Source organism: Cotesia glomerata, linkage group LG9 (assembly GCF_020080835.1).
Source record: "Cotesia glomerata isolate CgM1 linkage group LG9, MPM_Cglom_v2.3, whole genome shotgun sequence".
Lineage (NCBI taxonomy): Eukaryota > Metazoa > Arthropoda > Insecta > Hymenoptera > Braconidae > Cotesia > Cotesia glomerata.
This window is the reverse complement of record NC_058166.1, coordinates 72533-92719: the sequence shown is the minus strand read 5'-3', so window position 1 is coordinate 92719 and position 20187 is coordinate 72533. Positions and strand designations below refer to the sequence as shown.

Sequence of the window (20187 nt, the reverse complement as noted above, 5' to 3'; positions counted from 1 at the left end):
ATGGCCTCACTGGACGTGGTCCTTCTCAACATCGGTGAGACACCAACATATACCAAGGGAGAGGCTAGTTCGATAATAGACCTCACATTCGTCAGCAGCAGCTTATTGAAAGGAAACTATTCTTGGGAAGTCTTAAACACCTACACCGCCAGCAACCACAGTGCAATACTTTGGGAAATATCGGCTGGCCGGAACCCTCAAAGAGCAACTAGACAAACTAATGCAGCTGGATGGAAAGTGAAAGACTTTGACTCGGAAGCTTTGTTAGTAGCCTTAGACAGTGACTCGACCATCATCACAGGAAATGCTGTAGAGAAGACGAAGGATTTAATGACGAGAATTGCCCAGGCGTGCGACACCTGCATGCCCCGTAAGCGTGGCATCAATAAAAGACCATCGGTGCACTGGTGGAATGATCAGATTAACGCCCTTCGCACAGCCTGTCACAAAAAGAGAAGATTATCACAGCGTGGCCACCGACGACCTAACTCTGCGGAGCTGGTCGCAGAATACAAAAAGGCCCGTCGAGAACTGAACAAGGCCATCAAAGATAGCAAAAGACGCTGTTGGAAGGAACTCGTCGATGAGGTAGAAAAGGACCCATGGGGCAGACCGTATAGGGTGGTCATGACCCACCTGAAGCGCCAGCCAATGCCATCACCTACATGTCTACAGCTCCTGGAAAGAATAGTTTCTACGCTGTTTCCTCGACAAAGTAAGTTCGGCTATTCTTCATTGCCAGTAAATCGAGAAGACATTCCACCTGTCACAGAAGAGGAACTGATGGAGGCGTGCAACCGAGTAGGGAATAATAAGGCGCCGGGATTGGATGGAATCCCGAATATTGCATTAAAAACAGCTATTAAAGCAGCGCCAAATCTATTCTTAGATACCTACGATTCGTGCCTCAAAGAAGGGATTTTTCCTAGACGATGGAAACAGCAAAGACTTGTACTTCTCCCTAAAGGGAAGAAGCCACCGGACGAGCCATCATCCTACCGACCACTCTGCATGCTGGATACAGCGGGTAAGATATTAGAGCGTGTATTGCACCAACGAATAGAAGCAGTCGTCGATCCACTGTGATTGACTAGTGATTGTCTAGTGATTGACTAGTGATTGTCACGAAATACTTTGAAGAGATCAATCTGGCTTTCGATATCACATTTAGCCGGATTAACCTATGGATGGAGATGATGAAGTTGGAGTTAGCCAAGCACAAAACTGAAGCTGTGCTCATCACCAGCAGAAAGATCGTAGAAAACATCAAGCTGAATGTTGGCGAGCAGGAGATCGCAACGCAACCATTTATCCGATATCTGGGGGTGACGCTGGATGCCCGACTGAACTTTAAGCAACAAGTCGAACACGTAAGTGCTAAAGAATCAGCAGTGGTAACTAGTCTATCAAGACTGATGCCGAATGTTGGAGGCCCGAAGCAGAGCAGGAGAATATTGCTGTCATCCGTAGTCACATCAGTGCTCACATAGAATATCCGTTTGGGCAGACGCACTGGAGACCCAAGAATCATGGAGCAAAGCCGGACCGGTCTACCGATTAAGTGTACTGAGAGTTGCAAGCGCCTTCCGCACAATATCCGAGGAGACAGTGTGCGTCATTTCTGGAACTCTGCCTCTTAGAGTCCTAGCTGAGGAAAGACGGTACCTATACCACCGAAAGAGGTCATCTACACTGAGCGCTGAAGAACTGAGAACTGAAGAGCGACAACATAGTATAGCAAGATGGCAACAACTATGGGATGCTGCGGAGAAGGGAAGATGGACTCATCGACTTATACCAAGGATTGACGTTTGGCTTAACCGGAATCACGGCGAGGCCAACTACTATCTGACCCAGATGTTGTCAGGACACGGCTGTTTCCGGGAGTACCTTCATCGCTTTAAGCACGATAATTCTCCAGAGTGTCCGTCTTGCCCAAGAGTTGCTGAAAATGCGGAGCACATTTTCTTTGAGTGCCATCGTTTTAACCCACAGCGTGATGAGTTAGAGAAGATCCTGAACAAGAAAATCACACCAGAGTCAATAGTAAAAGAAATGCTGTCATCCGAAGCTGCCTGGAATGCCACAAGCACGTTTACCACCGAAGTGCTTACAGAGCTGCGTTCCATTGAAAGAAAAAGGGCAAATGACAGAAACTAGAAGGAAGGAAAAATAACACCTTAGCCACCAGAAGGAATAGCAGTAGCTAGATCCTCCCCTCACGAAGTAATGCTTGACGGCGGTTTCCATGAGGGATTAGAGGAAAGAAGAAAAGGGGTTTAGGGTTTAGTGGGTGGGGGCGTTAACGTCGAGTTTTAGTATGACGCTGCGTCGAGTCGCCATATATCCAGGCCGAACAGCTATGCCTGGAATCCGTAAAAGGGATTCCCCCCCCCCTTAGTTAAAACACACACACACACACACACACACACACACACACACACACACACACACACACACACACACACACACACATACATACATACATACAGACATAGTGACACCCTCGCGGGAATAGTCAGAAAGCTTCCCAGGAGCTCAAAACGTCGAGATTTGATGAAAGCTCGATTTTCGAAAAACGGGGTAGAACCAATAACTTCCCGATTTTTGAAAATTTTCAATTTTCTTAGCGGGAATTTAAAAATTTATTAACTTAATTGCTTGGTTAAAATTAGTAAATTAATTATTTTTATGCCTTCGCCAGGATTTTTGTAATCTTAAGAGTCTCAGTTTTGAAACCCACTACAATTTTTTCCCTATAAAAATTATTTCTCAAACTTTTCAGCGCCTCCAGGTCAAAAAACTAGAATTTAATAATTTAATATTAAAACAAACACCAAAAATAATTTTACTTACAACTTCACCAAAGGGCACACAGTCTGTTAGTATCTCGGATTTATCTTCTGCATTGACACTAAAAATCAATGCAATGCTTACTAAGATGATTGCAGCGTTCTGACGTTGCATTTTTCTATTAAGAAATCTTAACCGACTCTTCAACAGAACTAACTTGAAAATTCTACAGTTTTAATTGAATTATTTCATACAATCATTATCAATATTATTGAGTGCATTCTGGATGCCTATTAAATTCTAATAAAGATTACAAAACTACACAACGCAGTATTTTTTTTCGTAAATTAAGAAACGGAGATAAGGTTCTAGTCACAGATAACAATACCAAAATATCGATCGAAACTTTATTTTATTTATTTTATATACATTTATCTACTACTCTTATCAAATTCAGAAATTGACGAATGAGAAACCGGGACTCCAGTTAACGAGTTTGAGTTTGAAGTGCTGATTTCCACCACTACATAGTCTACGGCACTTATTGGACGCTTTTCAGAGCCGTCTGGAATTTCTACGTTGGGAATTAGGACTCTGGTGTTGCCATCAGTGCGGCCTTGGAGAGTTGATTCCGATCTTCGGGAGACCTGATAAAGAAAATTGAATTTATTGGAGTCGTTACTTACATTTTAAAACATACGATTAATAATTTGGATGGAAAGTTTCTCTAGAAACAAAATTGTAATCAATAAAAATTTTCCTAGCTCCCATAGTTTCCAGGATATTGCAAATTAATCAAATTAATCATTAAAAATACGTTTTTTGATCAGAAAATTTTAATTTTTTATTGATATTTTAAGCGATATTATAAATTTTCTTCATGAAACCCGTTAGAAAATTTCCCTAGTAACAATATTGTAATCAATAAAAATTTTCCTAGCTTTGATAGTTTTGGAGATATAGCCAATTAATCAAAAAAGTATAAATTTCCTCCGACTATGATTAATCCGGCTATATCTCACAAACTATCGGTCTTACGTTGATTAACTTCAGGACCAAAATTGTAGCCAGAAAAAATTTTCTATCAAATCTATTAATAATTTTTTAAATTTTCCGAAGAAAAATCACTATATTTTCCATTTTTTCGGGAGTAAAAAAAAAGTCAATCAATTTTTTCATTACTTTGATTAAATTTGCCAGCTCAAAACAACAAATATAATTATTTTCAAGTCACGACACACATGTTTATAGCCACAGAAACAAAGCCGAGCTTGCATTGACACCTAAAGTCATGACAGTAAGAATTTTCCGTCATTCATTAAGAGCAATATAATTTGCGTTGCAGACACAGTGGTTCTGATAACACGTTGAACGCCAGGGCACACCACAATCAATTGTATTGTCACAATAATACAGCGCAGAACCTGCAGAACAATTGTGTGTCTTTTTCACAAACGAAGAATAAAACAGGCTGTACTTACGTCTTACACACATCATATCAGTGAGTGCCGCTCAATCAGGCTTGCATTGACACTTATTCTCAAATCAGTGCGACGCAGCGATGCCTTAATCAACGGAAGACGAGCAATTGGTGTTCAACAAGTTGGGGCAGCCTGACGGGGTCAATGCAAATGTATCGGGTTTGCACGGACATTTCTTCTCAATGCAAATTGTATGTGGTATAGTTATACAATCACGATCTGTTGCACAGGCACCGCCTAACGTGACTATAAATATAATTTTTAGGAGTACGATGACAAAAAATGAGACTGCATTGATGACGAGTGTCAATGCAGCTTAAATTTAGTCTTTTTACAAATTAATATTACAATGAAGAAAATATTACAATGAATACTCAAGAATCAATCAATGTAAAACCTAGTGACAATAGTTGTCTGCATTGACACTCGATGCCAATGTAGTCCAAGTTCAGTCATTAGCTCGAGTTAAAGGTAAATAATTAGTGTATCGTTGGCGAAATGAGAGCTGCATGGAAACTCGATGTCAATACAGGCTAAATTTTTGTCATTAATTCACAATTCAGGCTATACGTCACGATCTTGGCAGATAATGTGAGGCACATTGAATAATTTAGGCTGCATTGACATTAGGTGTCAATGCAAATAAAGTTCTGTACTTAAAATTGCGAGTGAATCTTATACTAACCTGATACGCAATCATTGTACAGCCCTTGGGAAAAACCTTGGCTGCATTGACATTTATTATAAATGCAATCAGAATTAGCAGTTATGCAGGTTTTGCTGTCCCGATAGTGATCCCCTAGGATTTGAACACATGTCGTATTGTTTATCGATATGAATTTTCGATTACAAGCGAAGAGATTTAATCTTGAGCAATTTGTATTTACTGCATGACAATCATCGTCACTGTAGCAAATACTGTCGATGCCAGCTAAAAGAATCGATAATAAGTGACGATGAAATTCTTGTAACCAAAGAAATGAGTACTTACTCGACACACACTTGGACTGAGTCTACGGAACATAAGTGTCCAAGCATTGACACGTATTGTCAACGAAATTAGAATTGTAGACAACACAATCTCTGTGTTTCGTGCAGCTTGCGCCAATCAGGGACAAGCACTTCTGTCAGTCGAACTTTGTTTACCCTTGTTTCAATTCACATATTCTGTTAAAAAACTCAGCGTTTGATATTTTATCACAATCTTTGTCAATGTCGCACTTCTGACCCATGAACACTGCAAGGATATTCTACGCAGTTCATTGGTAGATCGGTTTATGCTGCATTGATGCTCAAAATCAATGCAACTTCTGCTAAGAAGATCAAAGCAATCTTATGTGACATTTTAAAAGTATAATCTGACCTTGGTTTACGCTGCAATAAGTTTTCATACTAACTAGCTGGAACTATTCACGGCTTAACTAAAGCGGTTAGAAATAAAGATTATCACGATCGTTAAACTCGTTTTGAAATAAAATTGTGATAGCTCCTTTGATTGTCGTTAATGTGGATACAAAAATGATGTTGTTATCACCGATATCCGGCTATACTTATCAATATTATTAAATTTTATTTCTTTGATTGGTTTCAAGAAGCACCTCATCGATTCCCGAAAGTTTTTTTTTAAGGTAATTTCTGTTTTTATTATTTTAATCGATATTTTAATTTTTTCCACTTACATCTGTTAGGAAATTTTCCAAGAAACAATATTCAAATCAGTAAAAATTTTTGTAACTCTATTAGTTTTGGAGATACGGCCTATTAATCAATAAAATATCAATTTTACCCGATCATGATTTATGCGGTGATATCTCAGAAACTTTTGGTCCTACGATGATTAACTTCAGGACCGAAATATTAGTCTGGAAAATTTTCTATTCAACCTAGTAATAATTTTCCAAATTTTTCGAAAAAAAAATAACTATATTTTCCATTTTTCCGAAAGTGAAAAAAAAGTCAATCAATTATTTCGTTACTTTTATTAAATTTTTCATCTAAAAACAACAGATATAAATTTTTCAACTTAGTACACACATATTTATAGCCACAGAAACAAAACCAGGCTTGCATTGACACCAAGAGCCATCGCAATGAGAATTTTTCGTCATGCATTGATCATCTTTCCAGCAGGTTCCGTCCAGAACTGGCAAGCAAGTCAAAGCATTAAGGGCAATATGATTTGCGTTGCAGACACAGTGGTTCTGATAACACGTTGAACGCCAGGGCACGCCACAATCAATGTTATTCTCACAATAATACAGCGCAGAATCTGCAGAACAATTGTGTGTAGTCTTTTTCACAACCGAAGAATAAAACAGGCTGTACTTACGTTTCACACACATCATATTAGTGAGTGCCGACCAATCAGGCTTGCATTGACACTTATTCTCAAAGCAGTGCGACGCCTCGACGTCGCAATCAGCGGAAGACGAGCAAGTGGTGTTTAACAAGTGGGTACAGGCTGATGGGGTCAATGCAAATGTGTCGGGCTTGCACACACAAATCTTGTCAATGCAAATTGCATTGGGGATGTATTGACAATCATAATCCGCTTGACAAGACCTTCCTAATAAATCTAAAAAGGAAATTTTTATGAATTTGCCGAGAAAACGAGAGTGCATTTACATTGAGCGTCAATGTAGGACACAATTTTCACTCGACTTAAAAATGGATAGGATAAATTGCACACTAACTTGAGGAACACTGATTGTAAGGCCCTTGAGTATAATCCGGGCCGCATTGACACTTATTGCTGATGCACTCAGAATTAGGAGTGTCGCAGGTCACGTTTTCTGAGCAATCACCTCCGAGGATTGAAACACATGTCATATTGTTCATCGAAATGTAATGTTGATTGCAAACGCAGAATTGAAACTTTGAACAATGCGTATCTATTTGTTTGCAGTCGGCATCCGTGAGGCAATAAACGTTAATGCCAGCTGAAATTATCGAAAATGAGTGATGATGTAAGTTTTGTAACCAACAAATTTCTTTACTTACTCGCCACACACTCGAACTGAGTCTGCGGAACAAAAGTATCCAAGCATTGACACGTATTTTCAACGCAATTAGAATTGTAGACAGCACACTCTTTGTGTTCGTTGCAGCGCGTGCCAATCAGAGGCAAGCACACCTTGCGGTCGAACCTTTTGTACCCTTGTTTGCATTGACATCTCTTGTAAGAACACTCAGCGTTTGATATTTCATCACAATCTTTGTCAATGTCGCACTTCTGACCCAGGTACACTGCAAGGATTCGCTCAGAAAATTATCAATTTCTAAACGGGAATTGTTATTCGCTAAGCCAGGAGAGGTAGAATTCTACTGCATCGTCACTCAGAGCCAATGCAGTTGGTGTTTCGAGTATCAATGCACACTTTTGGTTAGTTTCAGAAACTTACCAGAAAAGCAGAGGTCATCAGAGTGCTGCGTGTATCCTGGGGAGCAGCGACATTGGTTCCTGGAACACTCTGCATTGACAGTGGCACATCCGCGGTTGCTTGAGCAGTTACCTCCCAAAGTTGGCGAACAAGTTGTTGTTCCAGTTATTACGTAGTTCTTATGGCAGATGCATTTTCCAGCGTCAGAACACTTTGCGTAAAGGATAGAAATGCAGTCCTCGTCAATTCTGCATGGCAGTTCCAGGTACCCTAAAAGCAAGCAAATTAGCAAAAAATCTCAGCTGAGGTCTAAGACTCACTTAAGACACACTCGTAGGTGGACTCCGGGAAGTAACTGAACTTGCATTGACACTTATGATCAATGCAGACCGAGTTCTCGGGAGCGCAGTCCGCGTCACCGAAGCAGTTGGCGTTGAGCAAAGGCACGCATGTAAATGCATCAATTTCAATATTGTTTCCGTTGCAAGTGCATTCACTATAAAAGCAATGCGCGTTTTTTATCAGATTGCAAGTGCTGTTGTCAAAACAAGTCATCCCTAGTTCCGCTAAAATTATTTTCAAGTCAGATGATAATTTTGTTGATTAGATATAATTATTGTTACTCACTTGCTTTGCATTGACTCTCGAAATGCTGCGTGTAGCCGTGATCGCATTGACACTTTCCTTCATAACAACCAGAGAATCTAACGGCACAATCTTTATCGCTAATGCAGCTGTTACCGAGAGCTCCTACGCAAGTTGTTGCATTGACAGCGAAGAATCCTCTATCGCAAGTGCATTCTCCTTTTAAACACAGAGCAAAATTCACTGCGGCGCAATCTGAATGTATGCTGCATCGTCCCGCCAATTTTGCTACGTTGACAAAGTTTGTAAAACTTGGACATAATTATGTAATATTATTTATAAATTTCTTACTTGGCAGACATTTTGACTCCTGCATCACGTAATTGGCTCTGCATTGACAACGATCGTTAATGCAGGCACTATTTATTTCTACACACTCTTCGTCTTTTTTACAGTAAAAGATTCTCGATGCAACGCATTTATTTCCGTCTTGAGGTGTGTGAGTATGTTTACAAACACATATCTTATTAATGCAGATTGAGTTAATGATCTGAGCGTTGCACTCTTCTGATTCCTCGCACGATATTCCCAAGTAAGCTAAAGCAGGAAAAATCAAGAGCTACTTTTATCTACAGCATTGACGCTTTAAATCAATGCAACAATTATAATTAATTATTACAACAAAATATAACTACCATCGTCATTCGACGTTAACGTAGTGACTTTTAGTGTCAATGTGGTATAAATTTGTTATATTGTCTTAACAAATTGCCATTCACCCGAATAGGCATAAAAAAATCACTGCATCGTCATCCAATAATAATGTAGTGACTTTTAGTATCAATGCAATGAAAATGTTCTATATTTGCTTTGAAAATTGTTATTTACTGATGTAGAAAATAGAAAAATCAACTGCATCGTCATTCAATGTCAATTCAGTTGATTTTAATGTCAATACAGTGAAATTTTTCGTCTATTGTCTTTCAAAGCTGCAATTTATTTAATTACTTACGCCCAAATTTAACTGCATCGTCAATGAATGTCAATGCAAGTAGTACTATTTCGTATAAATGCACTAATAACATAGAAAGAATCAAACTTACGGAGTCTACATTCGATGTTAGAGTAGGCAAAATATTGGACTCTGCATTGACACTTCTTGTTGTCACACCAAGAATTAGCGACGCCACAATCTTCATTATAGTCGCAGGTTTCTCCCAGAGCCACTAAGCAAAATCTGCTACTCATCGTAATAGTGTTTTTTGAACAAGCGCAAACTTTTTTACTCGAGCACCTCGCAAATTTGACACTGGCGCACGCTGCATTGTCACTGCATTCCGATCCAATTACAACTGCAAGGACAGATTAATGACTCTAGTGTCTCGCAAAGTTAAGTGTGACTCACCTGGCAGACACTTGCCGTCCTCCATTACATATCCGTCTTTGCATTGACACTCATTATTAATGCACAGTGAATTCGCCGGCGCGCAGGTCTCGTTTTTCCAACAATAGGTATTCAAGAGCGGTGCGCAGGCGTAGTCGCTAACTCTGACGTTACTTTGTCTGCATTGACACTTTTTATTCGTGCAGATTGAGTGCAAGATGTCGACGCAGTCATCGGTGTACCTACATGTGTCGCCTAGTTTTACTTTCTCCTGACACTCGAATCTTCCCGAAGCGTTCATCAGTTCGCACTTATGATTGCCGCAGCAAGGACGATATAGATGGCACTGCAATCAATCAAATGTTATCCAAAAGTCTTTTCAAGTTGCTTTTTTGTAAAATAATTTAATTAAAAAAATTTTTTCTCAAACTTTTCAGCGCCCCCAGGTCAAAAGACTAGTTTTTTCCGTAAATTTTCTTATTTTTTATTATTTAAAAATTCATAACTTTTTTCTTAATTAAAATTAAGGAACTTATTAAAATAATTTTTAAAAAGGACACTTATAGCTACAATTTAGTCCCAATAATTTTGCTCTAAAATGAATAATTTATTTAATATAAATTGTCAAAGTTTTAAACTCATTATTTCCTAAGAAAGTAAATTTATTAACTTAATTACTTGATGAAAATGAGTAAATTAATTATTTTTATGTTTTTGCCGGGATTTTCATGATCCTCAGAGTCTCAGCTTTAAAACCCACTACAATTTTTTTCCCTGAAAAAAGTTATTTCTCAAACTTTTCAACGCCCCCAGCTCAAAAAACTAGAATTTAATAATTTACTATTTGTTCAGTGAACAGGCCCAGCCGAGATGAAGTCGCCCCTGGGGGACTTCCACGAACCGCACCTGTCAACCGCTAGTTCCCGCTTAAGCTAACCGCCTGCGCAAAACTGAACTTGCCCGATCACGCCATGTCTCGAAGCTGTGATTGGCTGATCGCTCCGCAGACATGCGCAATCAGCCTTCTTCCCCAAGTCGACCAGGAAGAAGATGCATTATTATTATTATTTTTCGCTACAACGCCATTAAGTCTAACGCTTCGTTATTCCGCTAAATTAATTCGCTTAAGTTATAAAATTCCGCTTTTTCGCTTCATTGATTATCAATCCGCTTTAATAAATTGTGCTTATTATATTTCTAGTCTGTTTCAGATAATTTGTGTTATTTGTGCAGTAATTCATCGCTTTCCCAGTGCCGGCTGTGTGTTCAAACACGTGTCAACCGGCTTCTCTTTTTGTGCATACGATTTCATTAACTTATCCACCGACACTAAAAATCAATGCAATGCTTACTAAGATGATTGCAGCGTTCTGACCGATTTGTAAGCAGTTGGCAGCATTCTACGCAGTTTTTTAAGCCTCATGAAGAATTTCTAGGTTTCAATTGGACAAACTATAAATTTCGGAGTAATTCCGAAAAAATACTTTTTTGGGTTTTTTTCCCTGCACATCTCCTGAATGAATCGACCGATTTTGACCGGATTAGCGGTAATCGACGTGGTTTTTTGATGTTAAGAGCTGATTAGTTTTTGGAGTTAATTAATAGAGCCGTTTAAAAGTTATTCCAAATAAACCTCTTTTGAAAAATTTTTTTGTACAGTTTTTTTTAGATTTTTTTGAAATCCATCGCTCCAAATCAGTCCAAATTGTATTCCAAATCTAAGTTTAGCCAAGCCTTTTCGAATGGCACCAACCGCGATGAAATCGGTTCAACCGTTCAAAAGTTATAAGAGGTTAACATAGTTACACACACACACACACATACACACACACACACACACACACACACACACACACACACACACACACCCGTCGGAAGAAGCCAAACTCCCTCCGAGCGCGTCCCCAGGTGGCGGATAGGGGGGGTCCTAACCAGTCGTAAGATCGGCGGATTAGGGCGGAATAAAATAGCCCTTGCGGACCAAATCAGGCATCGGAGCTGAAGAGTAACAGCCACCGTCCGTGTATCCTTGTGGGTCGGAGAAAGCTCGCTGTTCTTCGGAGGAGAGGGTAAGAGCGAAATAAAATAGCTCTCGCGGTAAAAAACGAAAACTCCCCTTTTGGCAGGAAGGGTTGGTCACACCATCTGACCTAGGATCACGTACGCAAGCGGATACGGTGACGCTCCTCGAAAGAGATGTGCGAAATGATCCTATAGTGCGGTGTACGTGGTTACTCCCGGCATCTACGTGCTGCACTCACGTGAGGTAAAAGTTGTAAAATATTTTACAAACGCAATTTTAATCGTTAAAGATGATTAAAAGTATAACAGTCATGTGAAACTGATTTTCAATATTTTTAATCACGACGGCAAGTTAATTAATCAGAGTAAAATTGATAATTGAGGAGCTTATTTTCAAAAGGGTATCTTTTGATTTTTGATTAATCGAGACAAAAAACTAGTTATCTTCAATTATAAATATTTGTATTGAACTTTTTTTAATTTAGCTATAAAGTGCAATCGGTTATGAAGCTGCAATTCGATTTTCATTTATAAATGTTCATAATTCTCAAAGTAATTAGTATTTAAAAGTTCAGAAAACTGGTATTTTAAAATATGAAAAGATACCCTTTTGAAAATCAGCTCCTCAATTATACTGAACTTTATACATTTTTCTTTTCCACTTTAACATCAGTTAATAATTCTTCAGCGCTGGATTAAAAAATTTTACTTCTATTTGATTATTAACGAATTTCAAAATCTCATCTTTGATTGGTGTTATTACTTCCAAAACTTTTTTGTAACAAATACCAGCCGTAAAGTTTGATTGGTCAATTTCATCCCACTTCTTTTTAAATCTCTGATAAATTGGAACGTTTGGGCCAGACGAAGCAGGCCAGTATACTTCAAATGCACTTCGAAGAACAATTTCAAAAATATGGTGTCGGCATGGCAAGTACAACAGTTTTCTACTAAGAGCCTTTTCTACTAATACACACGCACCATTTCTGTTGAGAGCGTTGAGAGCAAAGCAACTAAATGAAGTTAGTACCGAACAACCAGGCTTACCAACACAGAGCTTATTAGCTACACACTCAAATTAAATGAGTATAATACTCTGTACCGACAGAGCTAAATAAAGCTCTGTTGATATTTTTCAAATAAAAAACATTTGATCAAGTTTTATAGTAGATTTAATTGATTTAACGTATTTACAGAATTTTCATATTATTTTGAATAATATGCAATGATGAGTGTTTGGTGAGTTTGTGTAATAAGGAACTTTACATTTTCCTCTTACAAAAATTTATAAATTTTATAAAATATAAAATAAATTTGTTATAAGAAAGACCAAAAATCATTTATGTGACATTTTTAACGTTTATATTTATATATTAGTGCATTTCGTGAGTTAAGTATTGAATTAATTAGTAAAAAAAAAAAGTTTACAGTCTCAGGTTAACGGAATTGAAGTAATTTAACATAAAAATAATAAAAAATATAGCATGTGATATATTTTTGTAATTTTATTGGAAAATATTTGAAATTTTTTATTAGTGTTATCTTTGACCGCGGATATCTTTGAAGCCGTTAATCTGAGGAACTTTGGTCTTCAGACGTTTTTTGTAGAGCGTAAAATTTCCTACAAATATCATTTTTCAGATTGTTGTTACGATGAACCGTTCCAAAGTAATAAAAATTAAAAAATTAAAAAAAATTTTTCCCGTGTTATTTAAATGGAAAATAAAGAAATGGATACAGGCAAATCTTACTATTGATATTAAGAGCTCACATGGGCGCCAAAATTTTTGTTTTTAGGTATACTATCAATTTTTAGACACCAAAAGAAAAAAAAAAAAATTCGTCTTTTTTTGAAACACCCTAATACATACAGACATAGTGACACCCTCGCGGGAATAGTCAGAAAGCTTCCCAGGACCTCAAAACGTCGAGATTTGATGAAAACTCGATTTTCGAAAAACGGGGTAAAACCAATAACTTCCCGATTTTTGAAAATTTTCAATTTTCTTAGCGGGAATTTAAAAATTTATTAACTTAATTGCTTGGTTAAAATTAGTAAATTAATTATTTTTATGCCTTCGCCAGGATTTTTGTAATCTTAAGAGTCTCAGTTTTGAAACCCACTACAATTTTTTCCCTATAAAAATTATTTCTCAAACTTTTCAGCGCCTCCAGGTAAAAAAACTAGAATTTAATAATTTAATATTAAAACAAACACCAAAAATAATTTTACTTACAACTTCACCAAAGGGCACACAGTCTGTTAGTATCTCGGATTTATCTTCTGCATTGACACTAAAAATCAATGCAATGCTTACTAAGATGATTGCAGCGTTCTGACGTTGCATTTTTCTATTAAGAAATCTGAACCGACTCTTCAACAGAACTAACTTGAAAATTCTACAGTTTTAATTGAATTATTTTATACAATCATTATCAATATTATTGAGTGCATTCTGGATGCCTATTAAATTCTAATAAAGATTACAAAACTAAACAACGCAGTATTTATTTTCGTTAATTAAGAAATGGAGATAAGGTTCTAGTCACAGATAACAATACCAAAATATCAATCGAATCTTCATTGTATTTATTTTATATACATTTATAAATTGTCAAAGTTTTAAAATCATTATTTTCTAAGAAAAAAAATTAGGAAAATGGTTGACCCTAAAGGCCATCCCTGCAACTTCCCGCTAATTCCGTTAATACCTGGGCGCTTAAAATTGCACCTACGAAGTTTTTGAGCTCTCCAAGCTCTAAAAGATACCTTTTTTATGCTCTTGAGCTCTTTGAGCTCGAAAGACTGATAAAAGTTTCATAGAACACTATTTTTTGAATTTTTAAACCGCAAGAACTTTTGAATGAATGAACCGATTTGTACGCAGTTGGCAGCATTCTACGCAGTTTTTTAAGCTTCATGAAGAATTTCTAAGTTTCAATTGGTCAAACTATAAATTTTGGAGTAATTCCGAAAAAATACTTTTTTGGGTTTTTTTTTCCTGCACATCTCTCGAACAAATCGACCGATTTTGACCGGATTGGCAGCAATCGACGTAGTTTTTTGATGTTAAGAGCTAATTAGTTTTTGGAGTTAATTAATAAAGCCGTCTAAAAGTTATTCCAAATAAACCTCCTGTAAAAAAATTTTTTTGTCCAGTTTTTTTTAGATTTTTTGAAATCCATCGGTACGAATCTGTCCAAATTGTATTGAAAATCTAAGTTTAGCCAAGCCCTTTCGAATGGCACCAACCGCGATGAAATCGGTTCAACCGTTTAAAAGTTATAAGAGGTTTACACACATACACACACACATACACACACACACACACACATACAGTGATGCTTGATGCCCGACTCAACTTCAAGCAGCAAGTGGAACACGTCTGTACGAAAGCGTCAGTAGTGAGAGCTAGTCTCGCACGATTGATGCCGAACGTCGGAGACCCAAAGCAGAGCAGGAGGCTACTATTGTCATCTGTAGTCACATCGGTGCTCACCTACGGAATATCCATTTGGGCTGACGCACTAGCGGTGCAAGATTCATGGAGAAAAGCTGGACCAATATATCGTATGAGTGCCCTACGAGTTGCAAGCGCCTTTCGAACAATATCAGAGGAAGCAGTGTGTGTCATTTCCGGAACTTTGCCGCTCAGAGTCCTAGCTGAGGAAAGACCGAACCTTTACCAACGAAAGAGGACAACCACACAAAGTGCCGAGGAACTCAGAGCTGAAGAACGGCAGAACAGCATCGCACGAAAGGCAATCGCAGTGGGACGCCGCGACAACAGGGAGATGGACACACCGTCTTATACCGAAGATCGACGTTTGGCTAAACCGAAGTCATGGCGAGGTCAATTACTATCTGACGCAGTTGTTGTCAGGACATGAATGTTTTCGGACGTATCTTCATCGCTTCAAGCATGATGATTGTTTAAACTTGAAATCAACACTTGAAACATTCGCGAAGCAAATGTCAATGCAGTCCTTGTCGATTCTGCATCGCCGTTCCAGGTACACTAAAAGCAAGCAAATTAGCAACAAATCTCAGCTGAGATCTAAGACTTACCTAAGACACTCTCGTAGTTGCACTTCGGGAAGTAACTGAACTCGCATTGACACTTATGATCAACGCAGGCCGAGTTCTTGGGAGCGCACACCAGATCATCGGAGCAGGTGGCGTTGAGCAACGGAGTGCATGTGAATGCATTCATTTCTATATGGTTGTCCATGCAACTGCACTGATTCTCAAAGCATTGCGCGTTTTTGATCAGATTGCAATTGCTTTCGTGAAAACAAGTCATCCCTAGATCCGCTAAAATTATTCTCAAGTAAGATTATAATTTAGTTCGATCGGATAGAATTATTGTTACTCGCTTGCAATGCATTGACTCTTGGAATATCGTATGTAGCCGTGATTGCATTGACACTTTTTTTCTAAACAATGAGAGAATCTGACGGCATAATCTTTATTGACATTGCAGCTTTTACCAAAAGCTTTCCCGCAGGTTGTTGCATTGACACTGAGGAGTCCGATTGGACAAGCGCATTTATTTTTTGAACATACCGCGAATTTCACTGCAGCGCAGTCTGAATTTATGCTGCATCGTCCCGCCAATTTTGCTACATTAACAATGTTTTTAAAATTTGGACAAAATTTTATAAATATTATTTTTCAGATTCTGACTTGGCAGACATTTTGACTCCTGCATAACGTAATGGGTGGTGCATTGACACCGACCGTCAATGCAAGCACCATTCATGTCTACGCACTTTCTATTTCTTTCACAGTACAAGATTCTCCTTGCCACGCACGTATTTCCCTCTTTAAGTGTGTGAGTATCTCTGCATGTGCATGTATTATCAAGGCAGACTGAGTTAATGATATGAGCGTTGCACTCTTCTGATTTTTTGCACGACTTCCCTAAGTAAGCTAAAGCGGGAAAAATTAAAAGCTACTTTTATCTGCTGCATTGATGCTGATAAATGCAACATTTATAATGAATTATCATGACAATATAATATATTATAACTACATCGTCATTCGATGTCAATGCAGATACTTTTAGAGTCAATGCAATGAAAATTTCCTTTCTTATCTTCAAAAATTGCTATTTACACTGAGAGATAATTTTATTTAATAGTAATAAAAAATTTATTTGGACTTGAAAGAAAAAATTAGTTAATATTAATAAAATTATATTTCATATAAATAAAATTTTCTTAAATACTAATATGTGTTTATTAAAATAACCACGAGCGTCGCTTTCGTTTGCTGTCATTAATACGCGTAGTTTGTACTCGTTCCAAAAGTTTCACGGTAAGCAAATAATCTCAAAAAAAAATTAATATTGATCAATTTAATTTATTAAGGTATGTAAACATATATAAGTTTAATGTCCTTAATTACAATACATAATTCATGTTTCATAACATAACATAAATTTGCATTAACTATAATATAGTCAAATATATTTTCACAGTAATATCTTTCAATAAATAACGTCAAGATTTTTCAACGAGACATCTTAACCTAACCTATTTGTTTACTCCCGACTTTTATGTTTTATTTATGACAGACAACATCTTTTACATACTAAGAAAAATTTATTAGTATATCATAAAATTTTATTAGTATTTAATTAATTCTATTAGTATTTAATAAAATTTTATTAGTATGTAATAAAACATATAAGGTAAAAGACCCAGTTATTGACACTGACCCAGTTATTGACACTGACCCAGTTATTGACACTGACCCAGTTATTGACACTGACCCAGTTATTGACACTGACCCAGTTATTGACACTGGCCCAGTTATTGACACTGACCCAGTTATTGACACTGACCCAGTTATTGACACTGACCCAGTTATTGACACTGACCCAGTTATTGACACTGACCCAGTTATTGACACTTCTAAAGTTATTTTGAATTAAAAAAAAAAAACATTTCATTAAATAGTTTTATAAATTTTTTTAAATTTAAAATTAATTAATTATGTATGTAATTAATTATATTTCCAACCATGAAAAAAAAATAACTTAATAAAAAAAATTATTAAGTCTTGAGTGACTGTGGAAGCCATTTTCAAGCTATATTCTAAGCAGTATACGTAAGAGCGTTTGTCTATCGAATCAATCAACTATTTATCATATAAGTATAAAAATATAATAAAAACTATATAAATTAGTTAATAATTAAACATTATTTAGTTTTTAATTATAATATATCACTTTCAATGACATTTATGTATTAAAATGTGGGTGTAAATAACTAGGTCGATTTTTTTAAGAATACTTGTTTAATTTATCTTTTATTGAATGATTTTATTTTATTTTAATTAAATAATGTAAACCTAACCAATCATGAATAATTTTTCTAAATGAGTGTCAGAATCTTAGCCGACGTCAGTGTCAGGAACTACAACACAAGAAATTTTGAGTGTCAGAAACTAGGTCCTACAACGTTACAGTTTAAAACATTAATTTAAATTATTAACTGGTCCCATATCATTCTTTCGCATTGATAATCTTTTCAATAAGTTCTAAATTTTTTTATGATGCAAAAATTATTTACTCTTATTATTTAATTAATTAGAGTTTAATAAAAATTTATATGACAGTTATTCTTATTACAGATAATTAAATATATTTAAAAATAATTTAGGGTGTCAATATTTAGACCCATGTTAATAATTGGGGCTTTTATTTTATATTAAAAATATTAATGTCTTCATTTTTTAATTACTACGCATAGTTTCGTTAGAAAATTTTTTTTATATATTAAACAGACATTTTAACTTTGACATTGAATAAAATAAAATTAAATTAAAAAAATAAACTTATGAAATTGATTAAATATTTAATAAGACTCAATTACTGAAGGAAAATCGTTATTTGTTTTTTAATGTCAACACAGCCTTAATCGGTAAAAATTTTGAAATTTTTCGGAATAATAAGGTAAAATTTTTGATAAAAATACTAACCAGTGCAGTCAAAATTTCAAACCTCGCTTAGTACTCAGCAGATTACTTGTTAGGTAAGTAACAATAAATTCTTTATTTATTATCTATATCTTCTGAATTAATCATTCTTACAAAGCGAGTGAAAGTTTAATTAAAAGAAGACACTCGTAGGTCTTCTTTTACCTGAAACTTTTTTTTTAAGACTAATTATTTATTGAATAAAAATTATTAAAGTTTAAAAAGCTAGAATTTCGATAAAAAAGATTTTCTAAAATTTCGGCCGTGGATTTAAAATAAACAACTAATTATTTTTATATCTTCGCCGGGATTTTTATAATCTTGAAAATCTCAGCTTTAAGATCTGCTAATAATTTTTTTTTTTCCTAAAATTTTTCGCGAAGTTTTCAGCACCCCCAATTCAAAACACCCGCTTTTTCGCTAAATCCTGACGTTTTCGTTAATTAAAAAATTCATCACTTATTTTTTAATAAAAATTAAGAAACTGTCTAACATTTATTCAGAAGACACTTAAAGCTACAATTTTTATTAGAACCATTTTATTTTACACCCAATATTTGATTAAATAAAAATAGTCAAAGTTAAAAATTCATAATTTATCAAAAATTAACTTTATAAAATTCTATCGCTTAATTAAAAATAGCAAATTAATTATTTTTATATCTTCGCCATGATTTTTATAATCCTCAGAGTCTCAACTTAAAAACCCACTACAATTTTTTCCGTAAAAAAAATTATTTCTCAATATTTTCAGCGCCCCCGCGTCGAGAAACTAAAATTCCGAACTAGACAAATTTTAATATAAAATCCTATTCATTTTTTTCCAGGCTATCTAAAATAAAACTACAATGTCGAAGCTTTTCTTGCTATTCCTCTTCATTGGGATGATGACTTTCGTCTATCATCCTGCAGCTCAACAGATTAAAATTGTAATAAGCATCAATAAACTTATCATCAATCTCATAAATAAAATAATCAATTTTTATTTTTTTTCCAGTGCACGACCTACAAAAACTGCACGGATTACCCTCAGGGCCATTGTTGCAGAATATAGCCCGGGAGCATGACTGGACAATGCGTCTCTTGCTGAATATCTTATAATAAGCGAAGGTTAGTATTTTTTCATCGATCAGTCTTCAAATCCTCTTCCTGCTAATCGACTCACACAAAAAAATTAATTGCACCTTTTCTTAATCAAGTAATAAAAATGTTGTTTTTTTATTTTCAGGGTCAGGCTGAGCCTATCAGTTGACTGCCAAGGAAAAATTGTCTCCAATTTCAATTTCTATATATTTATCTTTTTCAAAAAATTAAATGTCATTTTTAATCAATAAAACTGGCAGCTAAAAATCTAATTTTATATTTTATTTTTAACATTTCAATCAATTAACGTAATAATTGTTACGAATGTCTAGCAAAGTTCCTGATTGGTTAATTTTCGGAGAGATTTCGGTCAAATTGTCGATACAAATATAAGCGCAGTATAAATTTGAAAGCTTGTTTAGTAATCAGCAGATCACTTGCTAGAAAGTTTCAAAAAATAACTTGTTTATTGCC

General features: G+C 35.8%; 1 protein-coding gene and 1 long non-coding RNA gene across 3 annotated transcripts in view; one reads left to right on the top strand and one right to left on the bottom strand.

Moving 5' to 3' along the window:
* Nucleotides 1–20187, bottom strand: part of LOC123271675 (multiple epidermal growth factor-like domains protein 10) — a gene marked incomplete at its 5' end in the record, with an annotated part of 32114 nt that overhangs the window by 10745 nt on the left and 1182 nt on the right. Inside the window, 3 exons of the mRNA XM_044738062.1 lie at nt 7676–7924; nt 15715–15960; nt 16137–16246. Of these exons, the coding sequence (XP_044593997.1) occupies nt 7676–7924; nt 15715–15960; nt 16137–16246 (605 nt within the window). The remainder of the gene's footprint in view (nt 1–7675; nt 7925–15714; nt 15961–16136; nt 16247–20187) is intronic.
* On the top strand, nt 18626–19985 carry LOC123271522. 2 transcript variants are annotated; one of them, XR_006510900.1, is made up of 4 exons: nt 18626–18751; nt 19458–19559; nt 19628–19740; nt 19859–19985. It is a non-coding gene; the product is annotated as an uncharacterized LOC123271522 (long non-coding RNA). The 2 variants fall into 2 exon arrangements; XR_006510901.1 differs by having other exon boundaries at nt 18653–18686.